The following is a 20,434-nucleotide window of genomic DNA, read 5'->3' on the forward strand; positions in this document are numbered from 1 at the left end:
GTACCATAAAAGAAACAGAAGACTTAAAATGATTTTTTTTGATGAAAATATCCAAGGTTGCATACCAGGTGCAAATTATTTTTCAGCATAACATGATACAGCTTTGTAGTACAGCTCATGAGCTCATGGTAATGTTTATGATTTGACTTTTTTAATGGTTCACTACTATGCCTAATTCCCCCTCCATTTTAAAAAGCCCCTTACTGGGGCTTCTTGTTTTGGTTTGGTTTGGTTTTTTCTGGTGTTAAATAACAGTTACAGCTTTATCTGAACTTAGTTCCTGTCACTCTTCCTGATGCTGACCATGACGTGCATGAATTTTTCATGCATGTTTTCTCTGCCTGCTTTTTTCATAACAATATACATAAGAGACAGAGTACTAAATGTGTTTTTAAAACTTCCATGTTTTCCATGGGTAGTAACTATTGTGTTTCAAGGGTGGTGGAATCGTGACAGCTATGTTTGAAGTTGCTGTTTGCTTCTGTTTATAAGACTGTGTTTTCAGTTGCTTATAATTGTGCCAGACTTGTACTATTTGGGCTGAAATTTCCATCCTCAGGAGAGAACAGGGCAGCTGAGTAAGGATTGTAGTATCTCAAATAATTCACTAATTACTAATTATTTCCATGTTGCCTGAACAGTGTTCATCTTTCATAAGCTGCACTCTGGATTGGATGTGCTTGGCAAGTCAAAATTTTTGACGTGGATTAATTCAGGACCAGCCTTGAGCTGCTGCCATTTCTGTTTTGTTCCAGATTCTGGTAGAAACTTCCTCTCCTATTAGAGACTCGGCTCTCCCAAAAGTGAGAGGTGGCCCTATACAGTCTCTGTAGATTAATCATGATTTTGCTCTCAGAAGTGTATCGTTCATGTGTTTCCCTTTGCCACATAATAGAGCATGTTGTAAATTTCTGCGCTGGGCTTTCGTTTTTAGCCTCTTCTGCTTCAGGTAGAGGAAAATGGTTTTGAATTCCTTCAGAAACAGCCACTTCAAAAAGGTCCACTCGTGTGTGGACTTGTGTGAGGACTGTTATTACCTACTGCTTTTACACGTAGACTAAAGCCCAGTACATGCCACCTCCAGTTGCAGGCTGTTCTTCCACGGAGCTTCCCCTCTGGAGCGTTGAACTGCAGTGTTTTGCCATGCATTGTTACTCTGGGCAGCACCAGCTGAGCACCATGGGCATTCCTTTCCTTCTTTAAAATCTTCATAATTATCAATTTAGGCGAGCCAAATCTTCTCAGATGTCTGTGCTTTTGACCTTGCTTCTTCAGGGCTTCTGCTAGCCTTGGTCAAAGAATTTCCTTCAACACAGACCCCGGCTTGGCTCAGGGATGGGTTTCACCCCTGTCTTCTGCTTCCTGCCTCAGCATGAACTTGTGTTGCCTGTGCAGCATCCCAGTTTCTCTGGAAACTTGGTGAAACACGGCAGTAGCCACAAAATTGTGGGAGCACTTCAGCAACAGAGTGAGGGAACAGATGAGATGATGCATTGGTGCCTATTTCCCTCACCAGGTTTAATCATAATTTAAGATCAGCAGCGGGGGGAGGCCTTCCTTCATCTGTACTCAAGTTTATTTTTTGTAAAGAAGAGTAGATTAAACCTATGATTACAGCTGATTGGAAACTTTACATAGGAAGAAGTGGTACTTTTTACTAAGCAATTTTACTGTACTCTGTGCGCTTTCACCAGTGTAGATCTTTATACGCTCTGTCTCTCTCTCTCTCTCTCATTTTTCAAATGACTTCTGCAGTTAAAGCAACATCAGGGTCGTAAGTGGAAAAGAAAGCAAGAAGTCTCTGCTGAAAAAAAGAGAATTAAATAAATTTGCTATATTTTACATAATGTTTTTTGCTTTTCTCTTATAGAAAAAGTACAGAAAAGGATCTGTGGATATTTCAAGGATTAAATGTGTAGAAGTTGTAAGAAGCGATGGTATTATTCCCTGTCAAAATAAATATCCATTTCAGGTATGTTCCTTTTATATAAAATATATAAATTACAGTGCTCTTTTCAACAGCGCCAAGCCATTTGGATGTAACTTGCTTGAAATTACTGTCGCTTCCAAGTACGGAGCCCATTCTCTGGCGCTCTGGGGCTGTGTGTGGAGTGGTTCAGGATCAGTGATTAAAATCCGTGCTCAGCAAGCTCTGCTCCCCCTGCAGTTGCCTCCCTTGAGAGCTGTGGCTCATACACTTGGTCTTTCTTTTCCCCACCCTCTCTGCTTGGGTTTTGACTGGAAAGTGCTTTGTCCTGGTCTTCTTCCAAAACGGGTTAGCTGGCAGCCCATTTTCCCTGTCTTCATTCTTTCACGTTAAATTAAATTTAATTACCATTAAATTGTATAGGAATAAGAAAATCAAGATAAAACTTGTTGCATTTTCTTCCATTGTGGATGGAATGGAACTAAACACAGAAAACGAAGTGCTTAGAGGGGGAAAAAGAAAAATATGAGGGGTCGGATGCTATGCCTGCTTATGATAGAGGGAATGGTTGGAGTGAGGGTGAATTCCGCTGCCGGAAAGGGGACCCTGGCCCCTTTCTCACAGGGCAATACTTGCCTTCCACCAGTACAAGCAGTGAAGAAAAAGAAGGCAGGAATAACCCAGGAGCAGTACAGAATCACAAGGAGGTATGAAATGGCTGGGAACAAAGAATGTTTGATGATGAAATAGCTTTAGCAATTAAATAGAACTGTTTTTAGAAAACACACAGTGAAGAATGAACAAAGCAAAGCGTGAAGCAAACATTTTAAGGAATGCTCTCAGGATAATATACCATTACAAAATCCTTCCTTATGCTACTGAAAGCATTATATATGAGTAGCAAACCCTAATAACCTTTTCCCAGTTTCTGCATTTTGTGCCCGAGTACACTAATTTTGCCAAATGCAAGAGTCATTTGTCTTGTTCTGTTTCCTCTGTTTCCTGAGGAATAAATAAATTAATGTTACCAGGTGAATGTATTTTGATTATTTCTTTTCCCCCTCCAGGTTGTATATGATGCTAATACGCTTTATATTTTTGCACCAAGTGCACAAAGCCGGGATCAGTGGGTGAGGAATCTGAAAGAAGGTAATGGAAATTGCTCATACTTAACATCTGACATATGTAAATACCTTTACTTGAGCTATCTGGCTGGGTTGGAGTTAACCTGGTGCTGTGTTTTGGATTTGTGGCCAAAACAGTGTTGAAAACACACCGGTGTTTTAGTTGCTGCTGAGCAGTGCTTGCACAGCACGGAGGCTTTGCCTGTTTCCCCCTCCAGCCCTGCAGCGAGTAGGCTGGGGGTGGGCAAGAGGCTGGGAGGTGACACAGCTGGGACAGCGGACCTGGAGTGACCAAAGGGATATTCCAGACCATATGACGTTGTGCTCATCAATTAAAAACTGGGGTAGAGGAGGACAGGGGTTGGGGTTTTTTGGCTTCCATATTGGCCGTTGCTCAGAGACGTGGCTGGGCACTGGTCTGCTTATGGGAGATGGTGAGCAATTGCCTTTACATCACTTTTGGGGTTTTTTTTCTTTCTTTTGCTTATTAAACTGTCTTTATCTCAAGCCACAAGTTTTCTCCTCTTGTTCTTTCTATTCTCAACCCCATCCTGCTGGGTGGGGGGAGTGGGCGAGTGGCTGCATGGGTGCCTAGCTGCTCCCGGTGTCAAACCACAACAAGCTAGAAAAATAAAATGGTAGAGCTTCTGTTGCATATATCCACTGATTTTTATTTTTCACTGGGTCAGGTCATCGTTTGCATACACAGCATGTGATAACAGGTACTGGGAGTATCAAACACCCAGACTGATATAATTTGATTTGTGAAGGCCAGCTGCAATTAGAATTTGACTCTTTGTTTTTGCACAATGTGTAAATCATCAAAAAGCTTATCCAAGCTAGTTAATGGCATCACTTAGAAGACAGGAGGCATCTCCACTGAGATGCGGTCTGATTAATGCTATCATAGTGAGTAAAGATTTTTTTGATTTCCCCCCTCAAGAGCCTCTTGATGCTTTCTGCCACCATCAAATGCTCACATTAATTGCAGGTGCTGTGTAAAGTAATAAGAAGTAACTTCTGGGCTGGGGACCACAGGGCAAGGAATAACCTCTGAAACTCAGCAAGCCCTTAGGATAGGGGTAAGGAGCCTTTCAGACCAAACACAGGCATTGTGCCATGGAATAGCAATAAAATTCAGCTATCTTTTCCTCCAGAACACTGTTCGTAGAGGAAATTGAGTAACTTGCAGCAGTAATAAAAAGAAAAGGGGCAGGCAGAGCCCCCATGGCCTTCACAGCTGCTGGACTGATTTGCAGGGTGTGGGTGGGTGCCTGGGTCTCCTTTCATGGAGGCACCAAGGGCCTGTTGGGGTGGCTGGTTTAGGCAGGGAGTATAGCACTCTCTTCTGGAATAAAGTAATGCATTATCCTAAAAACATCCTCTGCTATCATTGAATCACCTCCATGTAAACTTGCAAGAAGGTACTTAAGGGAAGCAATGCTAAAGCAAGGACAAGTGAAGATTATGCCTCCTGTCAAAGATACTGTAATATTTATTAAAAATGGCTCTCTTCCAGATTTTTTTTTTTTAAATCTTTCAATATATGCTCCTTTTCTTCTTGTAGAAATAAAGAACAACAGCAATATAATGGTGAAATATCATCCTAAATTCTGGACAGAGGGAATTTATCAGTGCTGCAGACAGACAGAAAAATTAGCACCTGGCTGTGAAAAATACAATCTTTTTGAAAACAGTAAGTACATATGTTTTCACATGAAGTTGTTTTGGCATATTTTTCTGCTTTTTTATATGATCCTGTCATCACACCTGAATGCCTTAGATATCAGGCAAATTTATAGAGCAGAGTGAATCACTGATGCTGTGCCTAAAGTAAATAAAAATGTTTCATTTCCAAACATTTTGTAAAAAATATAAAAGCCAGTAAATTGTCCTCACAAAAAATGTTTAGAGAAAGCTGAAAGGAATCATTGAGGTTGCTGAATTTCACTTGGTTTGTTTTTCCCATCTGAAACTTATTTGACCGAGCGTTTACCTCAGAATGAATATAAATCCTGATGGTGAAAAAGATTCAGCTAGAAATCCTTGCCAGCTCTTCAATTTTAATAAACAACTTCTACATACCCATATAAAAGAATAATAACTGTGTTGCGTCCAGTATAAAAATGATACAAGAAGGCTCAATGTATTTACAGACACAGGACTGAATTTTCTTAAAGGTTTGTAAACGTCCGTATGCTGAACCTGGATGAACCGTGACTTCCATAGGCATGCGCATCTTCCAGCATCCAAATCACAGGTTCTGCTTGTTCAGCAGCAGATGCTAACAGTAATTATTTAGTCCTCAATTTAAGGAAAATTCCGTAGCAGAAAAAGAAATTGAGCCATTGCTTAACTTCCAGTGAAATCGGAGGTGCCCAGATGATTTCTTTTGTTGGCATCCTAAGTGGCAATGGTGGGGACCTGTGGATTTTGTTGCATTAAAAGACTTGAATAAACAGTGGCTTGTGGCCAGCAAGAATAAAACATGACATATAGCTGAACCTTTTAAGTGCGGAAAAAAGCAGTGCGGGAAAAAAAATAGTTTTGGATTTGAGAGAAATAATTAAAAAATACATACAACTTCCATGCCTTATTTAGCAAAGGAAGGGCAAGGAGGAGTGCTATTTTTTTTTAGAAGAGCAGATGTCAATAGGAACAGACCTTTAGATTATCATGGTGACAAGAGCACTGCTTTCTTTTTATGTATTTTTTTAATCTCTATCCCTTTTTTATTTCTCATATATTTCTGTATCTGAGGGCTGATTCAAGGATGTCTGTGTGGCATGCTCTGGTGTGGCACAGACATTGCCAAATTTGTGGTGAATGTAGCCTGCTGGCTGATTTAGGATGCTTTTGCAAGAATACTTAATCAACATTTTCCTAATGCTTAATTGGAGCTGTCTTTGCTTTCTGATTTTCTAAGCTATCCTGAAGGCTAGTTAAGATATTAAAACCTTATCTGAAATTTAAACCTTTTATTTAGTTTTTAAATTTATAGCTAAATGGATAGACACAAATCTCTTCCTGTGCTTTGTTTCTAGATGTAATGAGATTGCCCTCTCCAATGCCAGAAAAAAGTGCGGTAGGTAGAACTTTTATAATTTTGAATAGATAACTGCTGCTTTTTGAGATGGCGTTTAAATTTCCAGAGATTCTTTCCCTATCCTGGAGCAAAGGTCTATTTCCATAGGCATCATGCTCTATCTCAGGATGGAAAAAATCCCATTGAAATTTAGCTGCACCTATTAGCTGTGTCTGTACTGCTGGTGGGAGAGGTGGTCGAAAAGCAAACGCCAGCCAGCATTGCCCTTTACTGGCAGCTGCGGGGCTGCAGCGCGAGCCAGCCCCATGGTGGTCATCTGCCCATCACCCCAGCTGCCTTCCCGGGCCACCACAGCTCACTCCTGGGGCAACCTGGAACTAGCCCAGCTTTTGCCTGTGGGATGCTCGGCTAGTTTGCACTGGTGTGATGGCAAGGGTGGATGGGGTGGAATAATGGAGCAGAGCGGGATGATAATCATGTTGGGTCGTTTTCAGCGAAGGCCTCCGCCACCTGTTCCTCCAGTTGAAGAAAATGGCAATGAAGAGGAGGAGATGGTGGTAGCAATGTATGATTTTGAGCCTACAGAACATCATGATTTAAGATTAGAGAAAGGTGAAGAATATACAGTGATTGAGAAGAACGACCTTCACTGGTGGAAGGCGAGAGACAAATATGGGTAAACATGAGTTCTTTATTTTTCATTATAAAGTTCATAAGGCTATTTTCATGTTGTAGTAGTTCATATTGACTGTGTGTCAACAAATAACTGTATTAGACCCCAGTTTGGACCCCAGCCCTGAAATCTCATCCATACCTGTATTTCTACATAGAAACCAATTTTAAAAAGTGCTGTTCTTAATAAATTCTGGGGCCTGAGCGCAAACGCTGTTGCAGAACTGGAAGCTTTTCCAGTTATATTTCCTGTCAGACTTTATGGTTTCCCAATTAAAGCACCAGCCAGGCTGCAAAGCCTTGCTAGGCTGGTACAGTACTCCCGCTTCCCTGGGGAATGGCTCATTAGGGAGCAATATGGTTAACACTCAGCTCAGCAGGATCTGACTTCCACACTTGAATAATCACCATCTTATTTAATAGCTGGATCATTAGGGGCAATCTTTGAATGAGTTGAGAGAGAGTGGCACTGAGATGCCTTAATGACTACAACTTTACATTCCCTGGATTAAAATTTTTCCCTGTGGTTTTAAAGGTGAAAGCTTCCATACTTCAATATTTATCAGGTCCCTGTCGCAGTATGTTAGAGGTAATGATGAGTTATCAGGCCGTGGCAGGCTCCATATGTATTTCCAGTGACTGACTGGGACCTCCGAGCGCCGAAGTGACAGAGCAGCAGAGGGTTATGCTTCTTCACCCCTCCTGCTGGTTTTCTTGGACACTTTTGCTGCCTGTATCTCTTCTCTAGGTGCAGTGAAAGTTAATATGGAAATGTTGACGTGGAAAATTAGTTTCTGTATAATCAGCAGTTGAGTGTGTGGGTCAGTAATAAATAAATGACAGCAAGGGACCTCTGGTGATTAGCAGAATGAAACAGTGTCTTCTAGGCGTGCAATTTTACATGTTTTCACTCAGATGATATATTATATATTTTTTTTAGAAAACAAGGATATATTCCAAGCAACTATGTAACAGGAAAGAAGTCCAACAACCTTGATCAGTATGAGTAAGTGTGAATATCTGAATTACAATCTGGAAGATCATAAAATTAAACCTATGCTTTAAGAACGACAATGTATTTTTAAAGTTTCGAAAGCAATTACTTACATATGATAGCATTGATCTCAGAGATGAAACTTAAATATTTGAAATAGGCATATATTTGTTCTGATTCTCCTCACTAATTTTGCTGTGATTTGTAGTGTAGAGTCAAGTCAGTGAGATGGCCATCAGGCACATAGTGTTTAGGCTATTACTATTAAAGCAAAAAAACCCCCTCCCAATTCTCTTGATAGACAAGGGGAAACTTTAAAGGAAATTTACCTATTATAAGTGTGCTGAATTGTTTTTTTAATATTAAAGTGACATATCTATCCAAAGTGTGTGGCAGTGAGATAGTAGAGCACAAAATAGTGGAAATAATTCAAAGTAAACAACAGAACAGAGATTTTGGAAGGCAGCTCTAAGTTTCAAGAGAATATATCACTCGGTGCATTTTAAGTCTCAGTGTATGCATATAACTTATCAGCTGTAAAAGCTTTTTCCAGTTGATGTTTAATTATGGAGTATTTATTTAAGAACTTCAGGATAATGTTTAACACTGTAGTCTCCAAGCCTGTTGTTCTTGATATTCAAATGTCACTATAGCATAAACCGTTGTGCCTGAGAACTTAAGATATATCTCGTGACTTTCAGATAAAATGGAGCTGTAAGGAAATAATTAAAACCAGTTTACAAAACCACATTAGTAGCTCCAAAACTACTCTCAGCCACGTATGGCTCCTACTGCTGTGTTTTGACAGAAGGTCAAATTTCTTCTGGGATTTTGCCCTCAGTTTTACGAGAGGGATTTACTTGTTCTTTGTTGCTTTCTCATCTTGGAGGCTCTTGTTAAGAGCCCTGCCCTGCTCTGGGCTGGGCTGTGGGGCTGGCAGAAAGGGAAGGAAGGAACTGGGCTGCCTTATCTGGTCCAGCCACTTTGTGCCTTACCACCTTGGGGCTATAATTCTGAGTCACTGCGCAGTCCAGGGAGGATTACTCCAGGTCATCTACCAACTGCAAGAAACCACTACCTCTGGTACAGCAGAACTTGATCAGAGGCTGCCGTGCCACCTTCTTGCTTGGTTACCGCTGTGACAGCATAGCTCAAAATGATTGCACCATGCCATTTGCAAGCTGCGTGTTTTTCCTTTTTATGTTATTTGCTGCAGCTGGCTGAAATGTCAGTGCTTCTGTGGCTGCTTTAACCTGCCCGTGCAGCACCGAGCCTTGGGGATGTGCAACCGTGACATTTAATTCACTTTCAAGCTCCTCTTTGGTAGGTGGGTCCTCCCTGGAAAATCAGAACCGTGAAGTTATTGAACGAAACGGCGGTCTAGCAGGCAGCTCCGCAGGTGGCTCGACCGGTGTGTGGGCAGCTGCTTCCCTGGGGCTGCCAGCCTGCCCTCGGGCTGCCGTTCAGAGCAACTACTGCCATCAGCCTGCACATCTTTGAGAAGTGGTTTTGCCACAAAATTAGTTCAATTACCTGCACTTTATTGGCTTCTGTGGGGTCTCGCTGGATGTTTTTTTTCAGGGCATTTTTTATGGGAGAACGGCACAATGTAATAGGGACTGATTTTTGCACATTAACAAAGGTTCAGTTCTTGACCTTCGCTTACCATAAAACTATTGAATCTGTAGCTTTGTAATACTTTGTTTTGAGCATTTTATGTAAATCACGCACCTTGGAGAAGTTTTGGTTACTGATGTCGTGTTGCAGGTGGTACAGCAGAAACCTGAACAGAAGCAAGGCAGAGCAGCTCCTCAGAAATGAGGTGAGCACAGCAGCCTTACAGTATTAACTGTAAAATTCGCGTCAAGTAGCTTCTTTTATTAAAGTGAAGGCTTATTTTGGCATGTGCAAATCACAGAACGAGTAGAAGAGACGTGCAGTTTAAAACCACTTGTACAAAACTGTCGATGTGCTTGCATTTTAGGATAAAGAAGGTGGTTTTGTGGTGAGAGACTCAAGTCAGCCTGGCCTGTATACAGTTTCCCTTTATACAAAATTTGGAGGGTGAGTTTCTGTGGCTGCTCTGCACACCTTGTCTTGTCCAAATCCATGGCCTGGAGGAAACCCCAGGAGAGAGCTCAATAAAGCAATGAGGGCTGCTGTGATAAAAAAGATGGGTGACTAAAATGAGCTTCTTGACTCCATGGTTAGGTCATGTTTGGTTTAATCCAGTGTAGACCTGAACCACCCAAAGGAGGAGGTCTTGGTCTCCCACCCCGCTCGGTCTCTTTCCTCTTGCCAGCCCAAGTGTTTGCCTTGGCGTGTGGGAGCTCGCTGGGCTGAAAATTAACCTTTTGTGGGTTTATCTTCAACTTGGTCTGAGCGCTGAGATGACGGTGAGTCACCAGCGCTTGGGATCTTTGATATTCAAGCTGTTCCTGAAACGTGTGACAGTGGGCACCCATGCTGGCCCTTTCGGTTTCCTTTTCCTAGTCAATGTGATCCTCTTAAAAAATTCACAACAAATGAAGTTGTATTATTACTAATTGTTATTATTGTTATTATTTTTCCAGAGAAGGTTCATCAGGAATAAGACACTACCATATAAAAGAAACAGTGACGACACCGAAGCAGTACTACCTCGCAGAAAAACATCTCTTTAACTCCATTCCAGAAATAATTGAGTATCATAAACATAACGCAGCAGGTAGGTGAATTGGATTTTTCCTGTTGCTTAGGGTTGATTTGAAAAGGAGTGTGAGGTGTTTTTAGGGCTTTTTATGAAGGTTTTTAGGTTTTTATCGATCCTTATTTCTTAGGGAAGTCATCAGACACTGCATTTTGCCTTTTTCCAATATAGACAATAATTTGAAAAGTTTTGTGTAAAAAATAAATAAATAAAAAGTAATGCTACTGTCCCTAGAGTAGCAGAAGAACAGCTGTCAGGATTGAGTCATGAAAAATTCTTTCAGCTCCACATTGTGTCTCCAACAGCTGCTATAACCCACAGCAGACGGATAGGGATGGTACTTCCCCAGAGTATTCCCAGGCACTAGCTTATTTTACCTGCAGGCCACCACCACTTAAAATGATCTTACCTTTCCATATACCAAACAGATGAGGAGAATAGTAATGTGTTCTTCAGGAAATCCCTGAAGATAAGTCTTCAGATCTACGGCTGATGCTGGTGTCCTCCCACTGTATGATAGGATGGGGAGAATTCAGGAATTGGGTTCAAGGCACAGATACTAATGTAGTATATTTTTTCAAGTCAAGTCTATGCATAAATTTCCCTCATGAGCTATATTTTCCAGATGTTTATACCAAGCTCAGATGACCCAACATTTCCTGATGATATTCTGGAAAATATGCTCCAAAAACATAAAGCTGCCTTTCATTTATTACAACTGATTTGACTACTTATTTTTAATTGCTTCATTCCTTTTGTCATATCAAGTTCTGACAAGATTTTAGGAGAATATTCAGCTAGCATGCAGCATTTATTTTATTTATAAAAATATACATAAACTGAAACTGGTGGGATTTGTATGTGTGAAACAGAAATGATCAAAAGTAACATTGTGAGTTTTAGGTAATCTTTCTGATCTGTGAAAGGGGTCCTCAGTCGTCTTGGTGCCAGCATAACTGTAAAGCCCAAATATGTATGCATGTATCTGTATCCATCTCTCGCCAGTAAAGAAGATGCAACAAGTTAAATGCAGTGAGTGCTCCTGTGTACCTCTTGTAGGCACTTTTAATAGTCAACACAATGCAATAGCAGAAAATATGGCCAAAGCTGTATATAACGATAAGCTTATTGTTAATCAGTGTTGAAGTTTGCAGTGAACACGTGGCTGATTTGCTGCCTGGTGCTATTTCAGAAGTAAACTGTGTCTCTTGAATTATCATTGAACCTCAGGTCTCGTTACCAGGCTGCGTTACCCAGTGACCCCAAAGAAGACGACAGCACCAACAACAGCAGGATTCAGCTATGGTAACTGCGTGTTATCTACGCATATCTACGTCATCTACATGTACCTTTTCTAATGATTTTATGTATGTTAAGACGCTACAACATTTTCTAAAAATTTTGAAAGACCTAATTTTGTGCTGTGATTGGCTATAGTAACTTACGTGGGTCCAGGTTGTACCTTGGAGGCCCTTGCTCAGAGGATCGGCATGCAAAGGCATCACGGCTGGTGGCAGGCATGTGGTGCCAAGGGCAGCAGTGAGGAGAGGCAGAATGTGTCACTGGTGCTTCAGGGGAATTCGGCATCTTCCTCCATGCTTTTGTGGACACCTTGAGCTCTGCCCGATTAAAGAGCTGTGCCTTTGGCTCTTCATAAGCCTCCGGACTTCTGACTCAGCTTTGGCCCTTTGATCTTTGTGGAGGGGTTACTTTTTTTTTTTACATAAATTTGGAATAACCTGTTTTAAGCATGGCACATCAGGTGATGTGAGCAGCTGCTATGTATTGGCACAACTTTCTATGATGGCAGCTTGTTGAAATCAAGTCTGACAATATCAGTACGTAATTATTGGCCTCAAGAAGGTTTGAGTTTTGCCTTGTGTGTTGGTCAGGAGCTGCCTAAAGGTCATGTCTACCTAAAAGTGTGTTTGTTTTGTGAAGTATAGAAGTGTTCAGTTTTCAAGGTAATTCTAAGAGGTTTTCTCCCTAAATTCCCTAACTTGCTAGTAATCCAGTTTCCCTTTCCTCTTCCTTATCACCTGCCAGTTCAGTAGGTTCCTTAATACAGGAGTCATGGGCTGTCATTTGTTTTGTTTTATAGAGAAATGGGAAATTAATCCCTCGGAACTGACATTCATGAGAGAACTGGGGAGCGGTCTGTTTGGCGTAGTGCGCCTTGGGAAATGGAGGGCGCAGTATAAAGTGGCCATCAAGGCAATTCGGGAAGGTGCAATGTATGAAGAGGATTTCATTGAAGAAGCTAAAGTAATGATGTGAGTTGTGTGCTTGGCACTCTTACTGGCAGTTCTAGGCCTCTGATGCCATATACTGATTATAAATAAAACATTTGGGGCAGGTGGTATTTTTTGCAGTTTTGTGGGTTGGAGAGCTAGCACTGGGCGGAGGAAGTAATAACGACACGATCTCAATCTTTTCAGGAAGCTAACACATCCTAAATTAGTTCAGCTGTATGGTGTGTGCACACAACGGAGACCTATTTACATCGTGACGGAGTTCATGGAGCATGGCTGCCTTCTCAATTACCTGAGACAAAAGCGGGGAGTTTTGAGTAAAGACGTCCTGCTCACTATGTGCCAAGATGTATGTGAGGGAATGGAGTACCTGGAGAGAAACAGCTTTATCCACAGAGACCTGGTAACATCCCATTAGGCAATATACTCTTCTTAGAAGTTTTTATTTTCGAGCTTACTTATTCCTTTTTGATACAGCCTGTTTGTAAATGACTGCTTTTTGTTCTTGCAGGAAGTTCTAAGTAGTTTAAGTTGGCTGTTTAGGTTTGAAGCGAGTTTTTAAAGCTCCACCATCCAGAAAAAGATGAGAAGTTTCTCTCTTCTGAGAAAATGGAATAAAGTCTGAAATTTTTATAAAGAGTTGATAGCTATTTGCACTGAAATGGTAGCTTATGTCTGTTCTTTACTGGTGCCATTTTCACCACTCATGAATTCCTCAAAATGATAATTTTTTTCTGGTGATTTTTTACAAAATAGTTTAGTTGTCAAAGTAGTACTATCAAGAGCAAATGCACATGTACTTTTTATTCCAGAGCATAATGAGAATACACCACTGAACTTTGTAAATCAGTGAACTTGCTATGCAATGAGGACAAAGTCCTCGTTAGACCATTGTAATTTGTCTGCAAGAGACTGCAAGTTTTTCATCAAACTCTAACCATTCCCTTTGCAGGCTGCCAGGAACTGCTTGGTGAGTGACTCAGGAGTGGTCAAAGTGTCGGATTTTGGAATGACAAGGTACGGCTGAGTGTGCAAACATACTTGTGGGGATTTGGGAAAATTCACCTAACCCTTGTACTTAGCCATAAAGCAACACATGCCCAGCAAAATACAGGCAAAAATTATCTTTTTTGACCTCTCTAGGGAGCATCGTATGGTTCATTTTTTTTCCAGTGCCTTTAAAGCTTGCTCATTCTATGGTCTTGTGTGGATTACCTTACTCATTTTAATTCTGGAAAATCAAAACTAGGCAGTTTATTCTCTAACGAGGTAAGTGTGTCTAGTGTTTACCATGAGAGGACTGGCTTTAAACTGACTCTGTGGTCTGACTGGTCTTCTACTAGCAACTTCTGTAGCATCTGTGAAAATCCTGCAAATTTTAATCTTGCAGTGATGCAGGGGGCACATTAGAGCTTGTGTCTCGGACAGCAGAGCTCATGCTGCAGAGATAATAGTTGTTAATCTGTATTTTGGTAAATAAATGGTAGAAAGAGGCTGTTCAGTGAGTTTGGAATCCTCTTGAGGTAGGTGGTTCAAAGTTGCATCTCGCTAGCCGAAGTGCTGAGAGGTGCTGAGACCTGGAGAAGGGTTAATTTCCTGCCCTCGTTAGCAATGTTAGCAACCCACGGGTGCTACATCAGGTGGGTGACGCGTGGGTGAGGCAGGGAGTGGGGAGCAGCGCTTGTAAGGGAGGTCTTAAAGCACTGTGGTTTGACCATGCTCTTCTTGGCTTTTGCCACCTTTCTGTGCTACTGAGCTTGCATGTCCCCTGACATCTGAATTCAGACTGGCTGGTGAGAAACAGAGCGAGAAATCTATGCTTTTGCATCATTTTCTTTTGTAATACAGACATTTAACTTGTGGGTGGCCTAGACCTGTGTTGTATAGCTAATAGTCACAAGAGAAGACTCTGAGGTAATCAGAAAAATGAACTGGGTCTTGACTGAAACCTTAGTACTGCCCCAGAGAAGCTTTTTTTATCGTGTGATGCTAACAATCATGGCCATTAGGTGGCAATATGAGCTTCTAATATTAAAATCCAAATCTAAATTATGAGTTGCAGGCTTGGAGGCTGACTGAAGGATATAATGTTTTTCTTTTTTTTTTTTTTTTTTTTTTAGGTATGTCCTTGATGATCAATACACAAGCTCCTCGGGGGCTAAATTCCCGGTGAAATGGTGCCCCCCTGAAGTTTTTAATTATAGCCGATTCAGCAGCAAGTCAGATGTCTGGTCCTTTGGTAAGACATTCATCATTGAAAGAAAGCACTATTTTTACATTTTATCGATAGCAGTTAAGCTCCAGTTATTAGGAAAGATTCAGACATATGAAGAGATCTGAGAAGAAGCTCAGAGAAACCATTTGCCATGGTTTTATGCTTGCATAAAGTTCCACAGAGACCTTTAGAACTGTTATTTATTAAAACCTATGCTACTAGAATAAGATGTTTTCAGCAATGACAGATGTGAACACTTTTTAGAACATGGATCTCAAACTCTTTGTCTATCAGAAATCCTGAGCCCAAGGCTCAAAATAAACATATATTATTAAGAAATTATTCGCTTATTTTCGTAATCTTTTTTTTTTTTTTTTAAGGTGTTTTAATGTGGGAAGTATTTACAGAAGGAAAAATGCCCTTTGAAAAAAGCTCCAACTATGAAGTGGTAACAATGGTTAGCCAAGGACATCGTTTGTATCGGCCCAAACTAGCCTGCAAGCAGGTGTATGAAACAATGATGATGTGCTGGCAGGAGGTATATACTTTTTTTATTTTTTTTGTCTTTGAATTGAAAAAAAGGTCAATCTAGCAACAGCAATTAATGTCTCTTGCAGCATTCTGACTGTATCCAGCTCTCTCAGCTATTCACGTCTTTATTGCTAAAGCAAAGATCTCCCCCTGGTTTGCAACTGAACTAGAGCTGTGATAAGAAAAACCACCAAGGAAATTTCAATGAAATAGACAGACTGACAGATTCAGTATGCAAAGGCATTTAGTAACAAAATAAAATAATTGGTAAATCTGTGCTGGTCACAATTATATCTGCATACAAATACTGGTAGCAAAAAAAATTCAGTCAGAATGGCCCAGAGGTGGAGAATCTGATTTTATATTGCCTCAGTTTATTAATCGTTACAGAAACATGCCAAAATGACTGAAAATATTTTTAAAGGAATGCTTTATTACCTGATTATAAATTATATAGGAAATATAGATTAACTGCAGTTGAATCTAAATACAAATCCCAAGGTTTATAAAGAAAGTTAAAAATACATGGTACTATTAATCCTCCTAACCCAGAAAGATACTGACTGTACAATTTTCACAGAGGTCAAAGGGGCAGTGTCGTGGTTTAATCCCAGCCAGCATCTAAGCACCACACAGCCTCTCACTCACTTTCCCCCCACCCAGTGGGATGGGGGAGAAAATCAGGAAAAGAAGTAAAACTCGTGGGTTGAGATAAGAACAGTTTAATAGAACAGAAAAGAAGAAACTGATAATGATGATGATAACAATAATAAAAAGACAACAGCAATAATAACAAAAGGATTGAAATATACAATTGATGCACAGTGCAATTGCTCACCACCCGCTGACTGATGCCCAGCTAGTCCCCGAGCGGCGATTCCCCGCCCCCAGTCCCCCCAGTTCCTATACTAGATGGGACGTCCCATGGTATGGAATACCCTGTTGGCCAGTTTGGGCCAGCTGCCCTGGCTGTGTCCTGTGCCAACTTCTTGTGCCCCTCCAGCTTTCTCGCTGGCTGGGCATGAGAAGCTGAAAAATCCTTGACTTTAGTCTAAACACTACTGAGCAACAACTGAAAACATCAGTGTTATCAACATTCTTGGCATACTGAACTCAAAACATAGCACCTTACCAGCTACTAGGAAGACAATTAACTCTGTCCCAGCTGAAACCAGGACAGGCAGCAGACCCAAACTCAATGCTATCAACTAAATCAGTATAAAACTGTTTTTGTAGTATTGAAGCGGAAAGTCTCTAAGAGGATAGGTGCATTTAATAGAGGCCTCTAATTTTGAGAGAGAAATTGAGGAAACCAAGAATGGGAAGAGCTACATGATTTATTTCTAGTTAGTCTTTGCCACAAGGGGTGCTGGGAAAAAACTGCTCTTTTCCAGTAATAGAGATGACATACTGTCTGATGCTTGTCTTGGAGGACAAGGTGCTGGAACAGAGAGCAATTAGTCATCAAACCAACTGGTGGATGTCTAAAACTTACAAACCAGTTGGTTTATGCAGTGGAAAAAACATCAGAAACAACAGTGCCCTGGAGGGCCACAGAATGACAAATAAGTCTGTAGTTCAAAAAAGCTATTCACAGGAGCTAGGAAACTACAGATCATTAAATTTTGTTTGTACTTGGTAACCTGCTTGAAATGGTCATTAAAATGGAATAATAAATTACCTAGAAGATAATAAGTTATTTGTTAATGCTCTTTGAATGTTAATATTTATTTATAGGACTTACATGAGCATCAATGAATTGATTAAAAATTTACTGATTTCATCAGGGGTTCTTAACCATAAAAATCTAAGCAGTCATCACATGGGAGAGAAAGAATCTTTGCAAATCACAAACAGGACACAAGTAAGGGCAAGATACTGTCAGTCTGTCATAAAATATGATTAACTGTAGGTACCTCAGTCCTTGTTTAATAAATTTATTAATGATTTGTAGAGGGAAGTGAATACTGAGGCTTCAAAATTCAGCAGGTGATACAAATCTAAAGAGGCTGATAAATGGAGGAAAAGTGCAAGTTAACCCAGACATTCAGAAGATGCTAAATTAACTGTGTCAGGAAGGTCAGCGAAGAGATTATCTCAGTTTATTGCTGTAACTAAAAAAAAAACAAACAGGATGTTATGACACAGAAGGATCTCTATGGAGAACAGAGTAGATAAAGGAGGCCGTTGTGTAAGTCTGATGTAGTCTCATTTCGGAGTCCAAAAAATAAAGTAGAAGTAAAAGAGGTTTCAGAGAATGACACTCAAAATTCTTAGGAGCATGAACAACTTGCGTAAAGAAAGATTGGAGCAATTCTTTGGGAGAGGTGGGAATGAGGAAGAAAAATGAAGAAGTGTAGCATTATGCAAAATAATGAATTATTATGAAGAGTGTAGTCCAGCAACACCTATTTATGCTTTTTCAAAGTGTAGGAAAAAAAAAAAAGGTGACGCTTACTGAGATGAAGCAACACATTCAAAATTCACACAATGAAATCTTTTTGCATGTCGCAGCTAATGAAATGGTATATTTATAGCCATAGAATGATATCAAGACTAATAATTTATCAAAATCAACACAACTTTACTGCTTTCTGATCACAGCTGTGCGTGCTTTTTATTTTTAGAAACCAGAGGGACGCCCGACTTTTGAAGACTTGCTTCACAAAATCATTGATATTGCAGAGGGTGAAGATGCTTTCTGAAAAAAGACAACAGCAGCACAAGTACAGAAAAGAAGCAGCTTTCCAGAGATGTGGCTTCACCATTTCTTTTAAAAGGCTTGATCCTGTAAGCTGCTGGATGCTGCTAAACAGCATGGGGAACCTGTAACATCTGATCCACTCCAGCACAGAGTTTTAAATGATGTTGGGAAACAAGCACAGTATCTTCAGCAATACTAGCAGTCTCTATGTTTTCTCTGAAAAGTCAGCATTGCATAGCTGGCAAGTTGAGCTCTTTATGGAGGAAGAGAGAGAATGTAGGCAAAACCCAGGAGCCTAATTTGCATTTAGTGGGTTGCATTCATGTACATACAGTCCACGTTTCTGTGTTTCTCTTTACACAGGCAGTAGTATTAGCAGTGATTTGCATGCTTAAGAGTTGAAGGTGTCTATAAATGGCTATTTACTGACATTGAGATGTTCACAGAGATTCTCCAGAAACTTTATTTTTCTTGGTTGATGGGTGTTTTATGACACATCAAGAGCACAAAACATGCCTCTCATTTGCACATAGTAAGTAGGTTGTTAACAGCACAGTCCTCAATTTAGTGTAACGCTCAAAAAGCTTTGCTTCAGAACTGAGCTGTGATATGCCCCAAGCCATTCTAGGTTGTTGGGTCAACCAGAGACCTCCCACAGTTAGTCTTGAAGTTACTTGTGAAAAATAAGTCCAAGATTCAGCACAACTGGCTGTCAGTGTACAATAGTACCTTGTTTTGGATTAATTATAAAATAATTTATATGCTGTATGTATTGTAAATATATAAATTCCATGCATTTATTTATATAAAGTGTGTTTTCTTCTTGAAATTTTCAAGCACAAGTTTGTCCTACCTTCACTTACATACATAACTCGATACATGGGGTTGTAAATGAAAGAAACTCTCAAGAGCGTTTAAGGAGGGCTCGTCTTTCTGACTGTCATCTGTATGTACAGTGATCTAACCTTTCTGTTCCTAACAGAAAATGTCATACTACACGTGTATGTAAATAAACTGAATGTTAACTATTGTTTGGAACCAACTAATGTGTTGCCAATAATTTACTGTCAGTGCATCATAAGCCAAACTTCTTGTTCATGTGAATATGGTGGTGTTATAGTCTGTGTGTGTGTATATCTGTGTGTATACACACTCCATACTAAATATATATAGTTGTATGAATATATATTTAAATGAATTTGGACATGATGAAATGTTCAGTGCAGAAATGCCTGAACTCTCTTTAGAAGTTACATGCCCTGTCCCCTCTGCTAGAGGCTAATGTCTCCACAGCCTTGCTGAAGCCTGTTTCAATTAATCAAACTTTGTACCAGTGGATATGAGGAGTATTTGCACTTCAGTTTTGCTGTAGCCACCTCCTGAGTAACTCTATTACATGTTTTCTTTTTCTTTTGTTACTTGTGCTCTTGTGCCATGTGTAATAGAAAATAGATTGCACAAAACCTTTTTTTAAATTTTTTTGCAAGCAGGCAGAGAGGAGTATGGTGAAGTTTATTTCGAACTATTAAAGGTAACTATAGTTAGCTTAATACATTCCATCATTGTTGCATTTGAGTATTTCTGTAATCAATTTTGGAGATGCTTAGATCCCTGCTCTGCTTTGCCTATATGTTTACGTTCAAAAGGAGGAAGCCTCTTGTTTCTTGGAAGAAGTGCTTTCCTTTTCTCATGCTATTCCACTGAAGAGTTACAGGTTGACAGAAAAGGCTTACGTGGCTATTTCCTTTTTCTTCATGACAAAGTCTCGGAAGATTATCGCAACTATGCAAACCGACCTGTCAAAGTGTTGAGTCCAAACCAATCAGTACCAACAGCATATATTGTTAAAGGGGAAAATCTAGGGGTTTCTACCTGCAGTAGAAAAAGGAATGTGGAAGACCTAAGGTAAGCCAAGCTCATTTTTCCTTCCCGAACTGCTCTTTGCACCCCAGTTTCTCAGTGGAGACCCTGCGAAGTAAGGCATTGCCAACACTTTCAACAATATATCATGAAGAATTCTACAGTAATAAGTAATGTTTCCCTTAAAAGACAAATGAAGCATAGGAAAATCAGGAGATTAATAGTTTCCAATGAACCTTAAGCCTATTTTTTTACAATAATTAAATATTTATCATTAATTTGGATGATAAAACACACCGTAACTATGCGGACTTTTGGCAGCAGTTTCCTCAGCAGGGTAGGTGCTTTGAATTTGACCCCTTCACCTGCCTCTTCCCAGTATCTGAGGATAATTTCTGCATACCTGCTATTGGGTTTGAT

At 40.2% G+C, this 20,434-nt stretch overlaps 1 protein-coding gene across 1 annotated transcript in view; it reads left to right on the plus strand.

Annotated features, from left to right (window-relative positions):
• Positions 1 to 19,196, plus strand: part of TEC (tec protein tyrosine kinase) — a 53,683-nt gene extending 34,487 nt beyond the window's left edge. The window contains exons 3-18 of the mRNA XM_069790669.1: positions 1,871 to 1,972; positions 2,995 to 3,076; positions 4,619 to 4,747; positions 6,096 to 6,136; positions 6,592 to 6,773; positions 7,710 to 7,775; positions 9,531 to 9,585; positions 9,748 to 9,827; positions 10,337 to 10,470; positions 11,683 to 11,757; positions 12,554 to 12,725; positions 12,891 to 13,107; positions 13,657 to 13,721; positions 14,825 to 14,943; positions 15,300 to 15,457; positions 18,078 to 19,196. Of these exons, the coding sequence (XP_069646770.1) occupies positions 1,871 to 1,972; positions 2,995 to 3,076; positions 4,619 to 4,747; positions 6,096 to 6,136; positions 6,592 to 6,773; positions 7,710 to 7,775; positions 9,531 to 9,585; positions 9,748 to 9,827; positions 10,337 to 10,470; positions 11,683 to 11,757; positions 12,554 to 12,725; positions 12,891 to 13,107; positions 13,657 to 13,721; positions 14,825 to 14,943; positions 15,300 to 15,457; positions 18,078 to 18,155 (1,755 nt within the window). The 3' untranslated portion in view covers positions 18,156 to 19,196. The remainder of the gene's footprint in view (positions 1 to 1,870; positions 1,973 to 2,994; positions 3,077 to 4,618; positions 4,748 to 6,095; positions 6,137 to 6,591; positions 6,774 to 7,709; positions 7,776 to 9,530; positions 9,586 to 9,747; positions 9,828 to 10,336; positions 10,471 to 11,682; positions 11,758 to 12,553; positions 12,726 to 12,890; positions 13,108 to 13,656; positions 13,722 to 14,824; positions 14,944 to 15,299; positions 15,458 to 18,077) is intronic.
• Positions 19,197 to 20,434: the final 1,238 nt, after the last annotated feature.

This window comes from Haliaeetus albicilla, chromosome 1, assembly GCF_947461875.1.
Source record: "Haliaeetus albicilla chromosome 1, bHalAlb1.1, whole genome shotgun sequence".
Taxonomy (NCBI): Eukaryota; Metazoa; Chordata; class Aves; order Accipitriformes; family Accipitridae; genus Haliaeetus; species Haliaeetus albicilla.